Source organism: Neoarius graeffei, chromosome 2 (assembly GCF_027579695.1).
Source record: "Neoarius graeffei isolate fNeoGra1 chromosome 2, fNeoGra1.pri, whole genome shotgun sequence".
NCBI classification, from domain to species: domain Eukaryota; kingdom Metazoa; phylum Chordata; class Actinopteri; order Siluriformes; family Ariidae; genus Neoarius; species Neoarius graeffei.
Window position 1 is genome coordinate 13,066,420 of NC_083570.1, and position 13,507 is coordinate 13,079,926.

The 13,507-nt window shown below is 42.5% G+C and overlaps 1 protein-coding gene across 1 annotated transcript; it reads left to right on the top strand.

Moving 5' to 3' along the window:
• The first annotated feature begins 471 nt into the window (after positions 1-471).
• Positions 472-5,190, top strand: LOC132868835 (tripartite motif-containing protein 16-like). The gene is made up of 4 exons (XM_060902055.1): positions 472-489; positions 1,909-2,059; positions 2,402-2,458; positions 4,268-5,190. Exons 1-4 carry the CDS (start codon positions 472-474, stop codon positions 4,819-4,821), a joined length of 780 nt encoding a protein of 259 aa, XP_060758038.1. The 3' UTR covers positions 4,822-5,190.
• The last annotated feature ends 8,317 nt before the right edge of the window (positions 5,191-13,507 follow it).

Consider the following 13,507-nt stretch of genomic DNA (forward strand, 5'->3'; position numbering starts at 1 on the left):
CCCGATAGCCATCGCTGGTATCTGTCCAAGTCCTCGATGTTTCGTATGACCAGAACTCTAGTCTCCTCTGGTGTACCGTTCAGCTTAATGAATACTTTGCAGTTGGTTATCCATGTAGATTGAATTTTATTTTCTTTCTTCAGATGACGTGCTTTTCTGGCGATGTCAGCATTGCGTTTTGTCAGGTGCTCGTTGATGTAGACGTTTGTACCTTTTCAGTTTCCTTCCTTTTTTCAGCAATGCAGTTTTTATGTTTTCGATTGACGAATCTCATTATGATGGCAGTGTTTTTCTTGTCTCTTCTGGGTAGAATGTGTCAGACCTCGATGTTGCTGCAATCAATCGATTCCCTTTGAGTGTAGGAATGCCGACACTTGTTACTCCACAGAGTTGCTGCCCAGTTCGGAAGATTCTCCCTCCCTTGTCACCACTTTTGCATATGACCTGGGTTTAATCTGAATCCCAGTGACGATGACGTCGTTCATCCTGGTGTGCTGTTCCAGTTCAGCAACTCTGCTTTCCAGGTGGGCGAGGCGCCGCCGGTCCTTCTCGGCGTTCTGCAGCCTTAGCGACTTCACTTCCGTCACCAGGTCCATGATGGTTTTCTGTTGTTGTTTAACAACAGAAACTTCCTCTGCCAGAAAGTTGAGTGACTTTTTAATGTCCTCGCCTTCCTCGGCTGTAAAGTTCTTTTTTGGAGGCATAATTCACCAATAAAGCCATCCAATTAGTTGAAATGTTTGGGGAGTCGTTTCCTCACCTCACTGCCTTTACTAGGACTGTTCATACATTCACATGATGAGTTTGATCAGTTCTGGCTTCTGATTGGTTGGAATGAAAATCTGCTCCTTGGGGATTAGATTGGACGACCTCCTGCTTTACTCAGATTTAGGATGATATTTTTATCGTAATAATGACAATAATGTTGAAATGAGTTTAAGTTAATGGTGGAGTTGTTGATGCAAAGCAACATGATATTCTGACAATCATGTCAACGGACTCAGTTTTATTCATAATAAAAAACACATCAAGGAATAAGTTGTTGTGGTTATTTGTGATGTGACCCAGCGGTTCTCACTCATAGTCCTGAAATACTAAAATACATTTGAGTGTTTAACTTCAGTGAACTTTAAAACCCCCAACATCCAGCCTTTTACACTTTAATAAGGTGCTCCGTAGAACCCGAGTGAACTTTAACCCTTTATCTGCAGGTAATATTCACCCACTGACCTCATAACCTCTTCATGTATAAACAGTGAAATGGATTTTATTTGTCCTCAGAGTGAGTTAAAGGAGGAGCAGATGAAATCCCAGCAGAGAATCCAGGAGAAGCAGAAGAAGGTGCAGGAGCTGAAACAGGCTGTGAACACTATAAAGGTGAGCAGTGAGCAGAGACAGAGCTGCTCCTAGAAACACACACAACATGGACAACGAGTCATTTACAGTCCCAGTAAGAGAGGGAATGACAGATGAGCTTTAAATCTTGTGTGTGTGTGTGTGTGTGTGTGTGTGTGTGTGTGTGTCCTAACAGCGCAGTGCACAGACAGCAGTGGAGGACAGTGAGAGGATCTTTACTGAGCTGATCAGCTCCATGGAGAAAAAGCGTTCGGAGGTGACGGAGCTGATCAGAGATCAGGAGAAGGCTGAACTGAGTCGAGCTGAACGACTCCTGGAGCAACTGGAGCAGGAGATTGCTGATCTTCAGAGGAGAGTCACTGAGCTGGAGCAGCTTTCACACACACACGATCACATCCATTTCCTCCAGGTAACACTCACTGTCTGATCTACAGAGCCAGCTGTTCCTCACACACTCTCTCAAACACTGCTGATTTGCTCTGATGTTATTCGTTCCTTTGGTACACTTTTTAACTTCATGATGTTTTTTCTTTCTCTCTGTAGAGTTTCCAGTCTCTCTGTGTCTCTTCTGGACGTGAGGACTCACCCAGCATCACTGTCAATCAACATCTCTCATTTGATGGAGTGAGGAAATCTCTCTCTGATCTGAAAAAGAGACTCGAGGAATTCTGCCAGGAGGAACTCATCAAAATCCCTGAACATGGTAAGAGGATCTGTTCCTGCTGGAGTGAGGGAAGTCTTTACTCGCTTGGTGACAGAGTGATGTCGAGGTGTCAGTCTTTGTTCCTGAGCACCAAAGCACTGCACAGTTTAGAGTTTTTAACACTCACCTGATTCGAGTCTTGATGATGAACTGCTGATGTGAATGAGTTTGTGTTCGAGCTGAGAAACTCTGCACTCTGGTGCTTCAAGACTGAAGTGTGACGTCTGATCTACACAAATTTCTGATCTACACACATTTCTGATCTTCACACAAGTGATGATTTACACAAATGTCTGATTTTATGGGTTTTACCATCAGACCATTTTATTTCTGTCTCCACAGTTGAAGATGTTCAGATTTTACTCTCAGAGCCAAAGAGCAGAGACGAGTTTCTGAAATGTACGTGTACACACACACACACACACACACGTGGCTACAACACGCACAAATACACTTACATATCTACAATGTGCACAAACATACACACGTGTCTAGAACACGCAAAAGCAAACACACACATCTACAACATGAACACACACACACGACATGCGCAAAAACCCACACGTAGAACATGCACAAAACACACACACACGTGTACAACATTCACAAACACACAAACATGTACAATATGCATAAACATACACACACAGATCATGCACAAACACATACACGTCTTTGTAACACGCGCACACACACACACGTCTATAACATACACAAACGCACGTGTCTAGAACATGCACAAACACACGTCTGCAACACACACATGCACACGTGTCTACAACCTGCACAAACGCGCGCACACACATATCTACAACATGCAGAAACACACACGTGTCTACAATGTGCACAAAAACACACACGTGTTTACAACATTTACAAAGACACACACATGTCTACAAGATGCACAAAGGCACACACACGTACAATATGCTGAAACACACACGTACGACATGCACAAACACACATACACAAATGTAGAACATGCACAAACATACACACGTCTATCAAGCAGACACACACACACACACACACACACACACACACGTTGACCATGCACAAACCCACACACACACACGTACAATATGCAGTCCCCCCAGGATTTGGCGGGCCCTTTTTGTGATTGTCGCGGGCTAAAATGCCTGATGTTGCAGGGGGTTTTCCAAAAAGTTGCGATGAAAGTTGCGGTGTTTTTTAGGTTTTTGTTGCGATTACATTGCGGGAGGAAGTGAAAGTTGCGAGAAATTGTGATTTTCTCTTTTTGTGATGAAAATTGAGTGATATGTTAAATATTAAGTTATTACTGAAAAACTATTGATTAAAAAAACAAAGACACTGAGAAATGGTCCTATAAACAACCTTACCAATATAAAAGATTACCAGGACTACAAAAATGCAGAAAAATAGGCTTTACTTATCCAAATGCACCTGTTGGTTCAAAAGTTAAAGTGCATAGAACCTCACAGCACAACATGAAGTTACCTTAAAATATAATATAAATGCCTCAGCTTTCATGTAAGAAAAAAAACTATTAATACTAGTACTGTGTGCAGGCAGTCTCTCCTGAAGACTAAATTAAACAATAATTATAAACTAATAAAATAAATGGCTCAGGCTTCATAGAAGAAAAAAAACAATTTGAACAGAATCTCACAGTATGATGCTGAAGCTGCCTAAACAATGGAAAATAAAATACGATTTTGGCAAAAATGTTGGCATCCATTAATTTCTTGTATTAAGTAAAAAAATAATGTAAAGTGCACACAGTCCTTCACTGTAAACATAACACACTTTCAGTAACAGAATTTAAGCCTATATAAACACTGACTCGCACAGCGTTGCTGACATTTTCCAGCCCAAAATATGTTCAAAACCCTCCAAAATGCACTTAAAACCGCCCAATCTGGCAACACTGCGCACATGCTGCTTCTCTTGAACATATACACGGAAGTAAGGCAGAAGGTAGTTTGTGACGTCACCTCAAGACAACGCCAATGATTGGTCAAATTTGCGGGAAAGTTGCGGTGATTGGATATAATTGCAACACCGCCCTGAATTCGCGCGGATTGGTTGAATTTGCGTTGAAGTTGCAAATTGCAACATCACGAAATCCTGGAGGGTCTGTACAACATGCACAAACACACACACACACTCCACATAAATCTATGCTGTGATTAATATCTAACATGTTCACATTTCTCATGTGTTTAGATTTCTGTGATCTGACTCTGGATCCCAACACAGTACATTATTACCTCATTCTGTCTGAGAAGAACAGAGTGGTGACGTACACTGAGAGATATCAGCCGCACTCTGATCATCCAGAGAGATTTGACAACTACTGGCAGGTGTTGTGTAAGGAGAGAGTGTGTGGACGCTGTTACTGGGAGGTGGAGTGGAGCAGTGAGGATTATGTGTTAATATCAGTCTCATATAAAGACATCAGAAGGAAAGGACGGGGTAATGAGTGTGTGTTTGGATTCAACAATCAGTCCTGGAGTCTGCGGTGTTCTTCTTCTTCCTCTATCTCTTTCTGGCACAACAGCATTGGGACTGATGTCAGAGTTCCATCCCCCTCCAGAATAGGAGTGTATGTGGATCACAGTGCAGGAACTCTGTCCTTCTACAGCGTCTCTGACACGATGAAGCTCCTCCACAGAGTCCACACCACATTCACTCAGACTCTATACGCTGGGTTCTGGTTTGACTGGGATTTTAGGGTAAATTCAGTCCCAACTGTGAGGTTGTGCAATCCAAAAAAATAATGAGTTTTTGGTGTTTTATAGTCACTAATTTGTTGATTAAAAAAGAACTCCATGCACATTTCCTTATTGATCCTCAATTGTGAAAAAAAATTACGAACATTAAATCATTAAAAACACTAAATGTTAAAACTCTGCATTTCGCCTCAGTCTAGAATCATCAGTTACAGATATAAAGGAAATGAAATTGTAAGATCTGAATGTATGGCCAATAAAATATAAAATCTCTACTGATTTCTGAAATTAGTGCAGCAAAATGCCTGAACTTTCTCTAAAGTCTGCATTTATTGGGTTTTATGTTTGTAAATATAATAATTTGTAATTTGGTAATAATGCTTTGGTTAAAATGTTTACTGACTCTAATAAACCCTTAAAATGTGGATGTTTCGCTCAGAAATATTTCATTACTAATAACCTGTTTTAGTCCTCAGAGAAATGGTTTGTTTTTTCAGGAAGATGGAGACCAAAATAAAGCTTTCCAGGAATTTTCAGGATCATCCCCATGTCTTTATGTCTGTTCTTTTTTATGTCTTTAGGGCATCGCCTCTCCAGAATACAGTCACAACAACAAACTTTACACAATCAGAGATATTTTAAGATCCACATGAATAAAAAGATGATGTCTGTCCTCCTTGGTAATGGGTTCTAGAAACTGTAGTTACCTGCTATGGCCACTATGGGGCAGTGAAAAAATATCTTGGATCATATATCAATATGTATGTGTTCATGTGAAGTATTGTCAGATTTTTTTTATCTTAAATCACTCAAGGGGAAATTTAATAATATCACAGAATTATTACCCAACCTAAACTGACTATCCGTCCACCGAAACGGTTTAATAGTTGTAACAATACTGTAATGAGACTCTTCTTAATGTGCTGTTATAAAAAGTCTTGGTTTTAGCCAAAAGGGTAAATTAATTCATTTAAAGCTGAGGCACGAGAGCGAACCAATCAGTGACCTGCATGTGAGCAAACCAGACAAAGTCACGGATTATAACAAAACAAAAATTTTTTCTACTGATTCACTTTTACGCCACTGTCGTAAAAACATGTCCCGCTTTGCGCTCTCCTCATGGACAGATGTGCGCCTGCATTTGTTTACAAGCTGAAGCCAGTTGGACTGTAACACCGGGAGAAGCCAAAGAAACATGTTGACTGACAAGGTGGAGGAATATTACAGGATTTTACACAAACATGATGCACAGTTTTATTTATTGTGACATCAAAGATGAACAGAGAGTGTCTTTGTTTGGACGGCTAAAGCTGCAGCCCCAACAATATATGCCAAGAGATGCCCATGGTGCATCCGCTTCCCATAATCTGTGTTCAGTACAATTTTAGTTCTTTGTAATGTGGTAATAATGATTTTAATGCTTTTAAAAAATCTGATAAGACTTTTAAAATGTGTATGTTTAGCTCAGGGGCGGCACGGTGGTGTAGTGGTTAGCGCTGTCGCCTCACAGCAAGAAGGTCCTGGGTTCGAGCCCCGTGGCCGGCGAGGGCCTTTCTGTGCGGAGTTTGCATGTTCTCCCCGTGTCCGCGTGGGTTTCCTCCGGGTGCTCTGGTTTCCCCCACAGTCCAAAGACATGCAGGTTAGGTTAACTGGTGACTCTAAATTGAGCGTAGGTGTGAATGTGAGTGTGAATGGTTGTCTGTGTCTATGTGTCAGCCCTGTGATGACCTGGCGACTTGTCCAGGGTGTACCCCGCCTTTCGCCCGTAGTCAGCTGGGATAGGCTCCAGCTTGCCTGCGACCCTGTGTGCTACAGATAATGAGATGAGATCTCTGACTTAAAAGCTGTAGTTAAATGCTTTGGCCACTAGGTGGCAATGAACCATGTAATTTGCTCATCACATTATTCAAAAACCACGAGTGTCCCATGTCCAGGTGGTTTTCAACAGGTCTCTCAGAGATTTTGTGAGAGTGGGCAGGAGAGAGGAAACTTGCCGACGTACTTCACCATTCCCATAAAGCGTCTCACTCCTTCAATATCCTGTGGTTCAGGCATGTTGATGTGGCCTTGGGCAGAAAAGCGCGCGTTGACTAAATTGGAAGAGCAATTACTGACTACGCCACCAGGGGACTTTCACCCCAGGAATATTAACCAGAAAACACTTCACTATGTTGACACGCAAGGTTCGTTTGACTAAAGACACCAGAGACCAAAGTTATGAAAATACAAAAAGGTTATTTTATGACGATGTTTACAAAATAATTCTTTCCTTTACTTCACAATCACTTTCATTCACACTCCAAAGGACTAACTGACATGTATGTGGAGCAAGGGTAAGGGAAAAATCAATATTAACAGGGCCGAGGCCTACCAGCAGGGGGCAAGATACCAGGAGACGGAGAAGGGATCCAAGGAGGCACACCATGCAAGCCTACGTGTCACACTCACTACAAACCAAATCAAAATAAATCAAATAAAATCAAAAACACAACAAAAGGAGAATTCCACACAGGCACACGTGAACACACACGGACAATAGGGAAACACCACCACCTAAGGGATCAGCTGCCACCCCGCCTTGGGCACACAGTACCTGAAAAGTAAATAAACAGAAAAGAGGTATGAAGAAAGAAAATCAAAAAAAGAAATAACAGCTTGATCACAACAAACTAACCAATTAAAATGCACAACCACACACGATGTAAACTAAGGGAGGGGAACTACATGGACCACTGATGATCCACAGCTTGCAATGGCCTCCCACCAGTACTGGCATACAGCTGGCAACCAAAGGCTGCTTGCCACGGCAGAAAAGATTGGCAAACATGGTTGCTAGCCACACACAAATTCACATAAAATAAGCTCTCGCGAGCATTAAACCAAATAAACAAATAAAAAAATAAAAAGGCATTAACATAAATCAGGCCCAATAAGATAGCCCACTGGCTATCCACAGCTATAGAAAAAGAGCCTCCTGCCAGCAGGTGAAACCTGAGCAGGACTAAAGCAAATAAACAAAAATACCCAATTTAACAGAAAAAGAAGTTATCCCTCATACCACACTCCAAGCACACATACACGCACACTGATTATAGATGAATAATGATCAGACACACAAGCAGTCTCTCACACACACCCTACAAAGGTTAAAATTAGTGTAAAAGTGCTGTGGTGGTTTCGCAGCCCTCCTCATGCAAGCAGCTGCACCAATCAGAGAAAGCAGCACTCGGTAGAAATGCGCTGGCAAGAACAGCAGCAAACCCGGACCAAAACCGGCAACACCACACGATCCAAAATTTCTCGCCTAGTCCCAGCAAGGCTCACAGAATTTCATGGGTCATCTGCACTTAATACAGACGCCAAGAGAACGTTCGGAAATCACTGCACACAAAATGCACAGCTGGACAAGACCGGAGGAAAGCCAAACAGTGGATGCACGGCCACAGGTAAACGGGAAGGGGTGTGACAGGAAACAGTGAGGGGGGTCGTCACGCCTCCAGAGTTCAAAATCACTCTACCATAAATAGGCTGGCGATGCACGCCATTGGTTGAGGCTGCCCCAATTGCCAAGAAGCACTTAACCCAGTGCGTCTCGCCACATTGAGAATTGCTTTAGTTTTTTCAGGGTCAGCCTAAGTCCCTTGAGCACTTACTTTATGTCCTAGGAACTTCACTTCTTTGACACCAAATTCACATTTTTCATTTAGGATCAGACCTGCAGTCTCAAACTTCTGGAGGACTTCACACAGCCTGCCGTCATGCTCGGTTTCATCTTTACCGAACACCGAGATGTCACTGGCATGGCACAGTGTTCCTGGTGTGCCTGCAATGATCTGGGAGATTCTCAGCTGGAAATATTCAGGTGCTGAGAAGATCCCAAATGGGAGTCTCCTAAAGCAATACCTCCCAAAAGGAGTTATGAAAGTCATCAAGGGCTCAGAGTCTTCATGTAAGGGTATTTGCCAAAATCCTGACATGGCATCCAGTTTTGAAAATACTGCTGCTCCATCTAATTTTGCAAGTGTGTCATCCATAGCTGGGAGTGTCTGTCTCTCACGGCGCACACTTTCAATTCACTTTGTTAGATCTACGCAGATCCTGATGTTGCCATTGGGCTTTGGGACTACGACCATCTCTGCACATCACACGGTCGGCTCTTGAATTTGTCAGATGATGTCCATGTTTTGCATCCTCTGGAGCTCTGACTTCACTTTGTCCATAAGGAGTAATGCCACATGTGGAGGAGCTGACAGTGTGTATGGCACTGCTCCATCAGCAAGTTCTATCGTAAGGCTACCCTGCAGCTTCCCTAAGCCTGAGAAAACTTTTGGGAACATTGTTTTGAATTTATTTCCCATTGTTTGAACTGCTGCTACCTGCTGCAGTAGTGGTAGGCTCTGGATGGCAAGGAGACCTACACTAGTAGTGGCATCACTAGGTCTTTTACTACAAATATTTCCTGCTCTATTTTCTTTTTGCCCTTTTTCAGACATGCATTGAACGTGTCCAGTACAGTCACTGGATGGTTGTTGGGATTGCTGATCATTCGCTGTGCATTTTGGAGATTCCCATCTCTGGCTTTTGAGTACATGGATTCTGGTATGGCTGTGACAGCCGCTCCTGTATCGAACTTAAAGTTAATCAGTTCTCCATTCATCTGTATATCCTGTTTCCAGATTTCTTGCTTCTGACTTTGAATCGTTCCCATGAATGCCCATTCTGCCATGTCATGGCTTTCTTTGATGGCTTCCACTCTCTGTCCTGTCTGACACATTGTCACAAAATGGTCTTTCTTTGCACATTTTCTACACTCCGCTTCTCTAGCTGGACATTGTTTCAGTGTATGCTGAGGGCTTTTCCCACATCTTTTGTTTCCGATTGAGAGTATGCCGTGTGCATTCTGGCTGCCGCTTCTCACCGGAGCCTTGTATTTTTTTTATTTTATTTTCTCTTTTGTTTTTCTTTTTTGTGTTTGAGTAGTTTGATGTTTGCTTTTGTTTGAGTGTTTTTGTCCATCAGTTGTGGTGTAACTCCAGACCCAGTTTTGGGTGTCAGTTCCCTCCAGGCCTTGGTTTGCCGTGGGTGATGCCTGTGCTCCTAGCTATGGACTGCAGTGATCTCGTTGCTCATTTTAACATCGTGGTTGTCCAGCGCTCTGTGCAGCGGTACTTTAGTGCTTGGCATGATGTTCCGAGCAATGTTGCTTGGTGGCGTTGCAACGGCTGTGCAGGAGGTTTGGGACATACCAGCCCTCTGCGTGGCAGTGCGTCTGTGCTCGCTTTGTGAATCCATGGCATGGCGTTCCGGGTGGTGATGCCCAGTGCTGTTGCGGTGGCTATGCTGGCGGTGTGGCACTTTTTTTTTTGTGCGCCTTTTGGTGGGACTGTGGCTGCTACACCATTTGACTGTCATCCTGACCTTTATGTGTTGGACTTTTTTTTTTCCTATAATTGTAAAGCGACCTTGGGTTTTGAGAAAGGCACTATAGAAATTGAAAGTATTATTATTACTATTATTTTGTGATTTTCTGTTCTCTGGGTAGTGTGACTTTTCTGTGCTGTTGTCACCATCTTAAAGCTCCCTGGTTTTTGTGCAGCTATAGCATCCACATTTGTGATCTTAATTTCAGTCTTTTTACATCTAATTAATGGTTGCTGTTTCTTGACTTCTTCATTTTGTCTGACTTGTGTAATTGTTTTAGCCAATGTGAGATTAGGATCTAATTGTAATTTTGCTGACAACTTTGTGTCTCTGATTCCCACTACGATCCGATCTCTAATAATTTCTTCCAGCAGAACGCCATATGCTCCGCAAGCTTTTGAGTGATAAAGTTTTCCACTGTTTCGCCTGGCTGTTGATATCTGCTATTAAATTTGGCTCTCTCATACAGTTGTGGTCAGAAGTTCACATACAGTGACATGAATGCCATCTTGGATATGAATGTCATGGCAATATTGGGCTTTCAATGATTTCTCTGAACTGTTCGTTTTCTGTGGTGAAATGACTGCACAACATATTTCCTTAATAGAAAAAAAACTTGAATTTGGTGCAATAGTTTTAATTTATTTTGAGTTTTCTGAAATCAGCACATGGTCAAAATTATACATACAGGGTCAACAAATTTACATACACTCACCACTCACTTCGATTATTAATTCAGAGGCGCTGAAAATTCCAAAATGTCTCTTATCTTGCCAAGGCCAAGGTCCTAACTTCCTGTTAGCAGTGGCAGCTCCAGAGATTTTTCCTTAGGGTGGGAAAGGAGGGGCATAGGTTCCAGGAGGGGGCATAGGTTGTCAATGCAGCAGTTTATGCAAATCATAGAAATCATTTTTACTTACGCTCAAGAAAGACTCACAATCAAGTCATCTTGTCAAATATGTATTGAGCTATTGTACCATCAAGGAAAATGGATTCAACCATCTAAACCATCTTTTCTGAAAGTATATTCCCAAACAATGAATGGAACTATTCTGCCCTAGCGATGTTTCAAAAAATAGACAGATAGCGAACGGTTTAGATTGTGGATCTTTACTGAAGACTTCAAACTTATACAGATGTGTTCATCCTTGATTTCCGTAAAACTTAAAGAAACAAATTAAGCATATCACAACTGAATAGCACACAGGTGAAAACGTGAGCTAAGCTGACCTGCTAGTAATGCTAACACACAACACACAAGTTGTTTACTTTCTAAAGCCTATCACTTTACAAAACTATTAGCTTTCATTTCATTGCCTAGCATACACAGAAAGTAAGACATAACTTACAGGTATAGCTATTACCGGAACCTAGTGAGACAGCACTCCATACATCCAACCAATGACTGTATAGCCTACTGCATCCAACAAAAAACTAACGTTTTAGATAAACTAACGTCTCTGATTGTAATAAAAATATTGATAATAAAGATAGCTGGGCGAAAAGAATAATTGAGTACCAAAATGCATTTAACATAGAAAGGACAAAACTGTGTTCTATCAGGTGAAAACAATTTGACCAACCTCTTTGCTCCAGCATGTTGCCTCATCAGAAGTCGAGCATTCAGAACAGAAGAACGTCTCTCTCTGGGTGAAACAATTTCAAAATTCCGGGGGTGGGGTGGGGTGTGAAATAACGGTAGGTAGAGATGAGATGAAGGCTTAGTATCTCTGTAGATAGATAATTGAATTTCAAAAATGTGTTTTAATAAATAATTATTTTTAAAATGGGGGGCAACTGTGGTGGTAATAAATACTTTTACAGTGGCAACTGCCACCTTTTGCCACCCCTTAATACCGCGCCTGCCTGTTAGTGATCATGATTGACTACAGCTGGTAGCTTCTCTGTGCCTTCATAAAAACGGTTTGTTTACAGCACTCATTGAATTGACCAACACACAGTAAAATGGGAAAGTCCAAGGAGCTCAGTGCAGATCTGAGAAAGAGGATCGCAGATGTACACAACTCCGGAATGTCTCTTAGAGACATTTCTAAACAACTGCAGATCCCAAGATCAGTTCAAACAATTGTAGTTACGTTACTGGGAGGTGTAGTCCCTTTGCCAATCCACTGTACTTCAAGAAAACCCAAACTGTCACCCTCAGCTGAAAGGAAATTGGTTCCGATGGTCAGGAAAAACCCAGGAACTACCATGGCACAGTCCTGCGATGAACTGGAAGCTGATGGATCACTGTCTACAGTTCAGTGAGTTTTATATCACCATGGACTAAGAGGCTGCTATCCAAGAAATAACCCTCTGCTCCAAAATTGACATCTTCAAGCTTAACTAAAGTTTGAAACTGACCAGATGGGCAAAGAAAAAGCCTTCTGGAGGAAAGCTGTATGGTCAGATGAGACAAAAATTGAGATGTTTGGCCACAGTGGCCACCATATACAGAGGGACATTGTACCAGCTGGTGGTGGTGGCAGGATCATCATGCTCTGGGGCTGTTTTACTGTTTTACATGCTCTGGTGCTGTGGAAGACAGCTGCCTCTCCAGTAGCTCTATAGTTTTTAGTTCTTTAAACCTTTTTTTTTTCCACTTTTTTACTTTTCTGCCCTTCTTACGAAGACATAGTGTGTTTTTCTTCATATTCCATGGATATTTTTAAATTTAACATGCAACCAGGAGCCAGTCTTCTTGCTTATTCGAGAGAGGAGCTGCTGGCCCTGAAAACAATGGGGCAGGTCGGGATACAACACCACATCCCGGCGGAGCTGAGGAGGAGACCCAGGGGCTGCAATGCCGGGGCTAAGCTAAAGGCTAGACTAGCGGACAACCAGTGGCACTGCAAACCATCTATTCCCTCCATTATAACGGGGAATGTGAACTCGCTGCCGAACAAGGTCGACAAGCTATCCACACTGAACAACCAGCGGACTTACCGTGAGAGCAGCTTGTTTATTTTTACGGAGACATGGCTAACCCACCTTGTACTGGATACTAACATGGACCTGCGTGGATTCACTGCTGTGAGAGCCGACAGAGACAATAAAGTATGCGGGAAAAGCAAAGGTGGGGGACTCATCATCTATGTGAACAACCACTGGTGTAACCGCGGGCATATCTCCATAAAGACAGTTTTATGTTGCCCGGACTTGGAGCTGCTAGCCGTTAGCCTGCGGCCATATTATCTGCCGAGGGAGTTCAGTCACGTGATCACCATCTGTGTTTACATCCCTCCGAGGGCAGACGCAGCCACTGCATGTGAGAGGATTCACTCTGTCACAGCAAGGCTGCAGACACAGCACC

Bases quoted from the DNA above. Each gene is read 5' to 3' on its own strand.
- LOC132868835 (XM_060902055.1), top strand. The intron at 2,060-2,401 runs GTAAGAGGATCT...CTGTCTCCACAG, and splicing joins CATCAAAATCCCTGAACATG to TTGAAGATGTTCAGATTTTA. The intron at 2,459-4,267 runs GTACGTGTACAC...TCATGTGTTTAG, and splicing joins CAGAGACGAGTTTCTGAAAT to ATTTCTGTGATCTGACTCTG.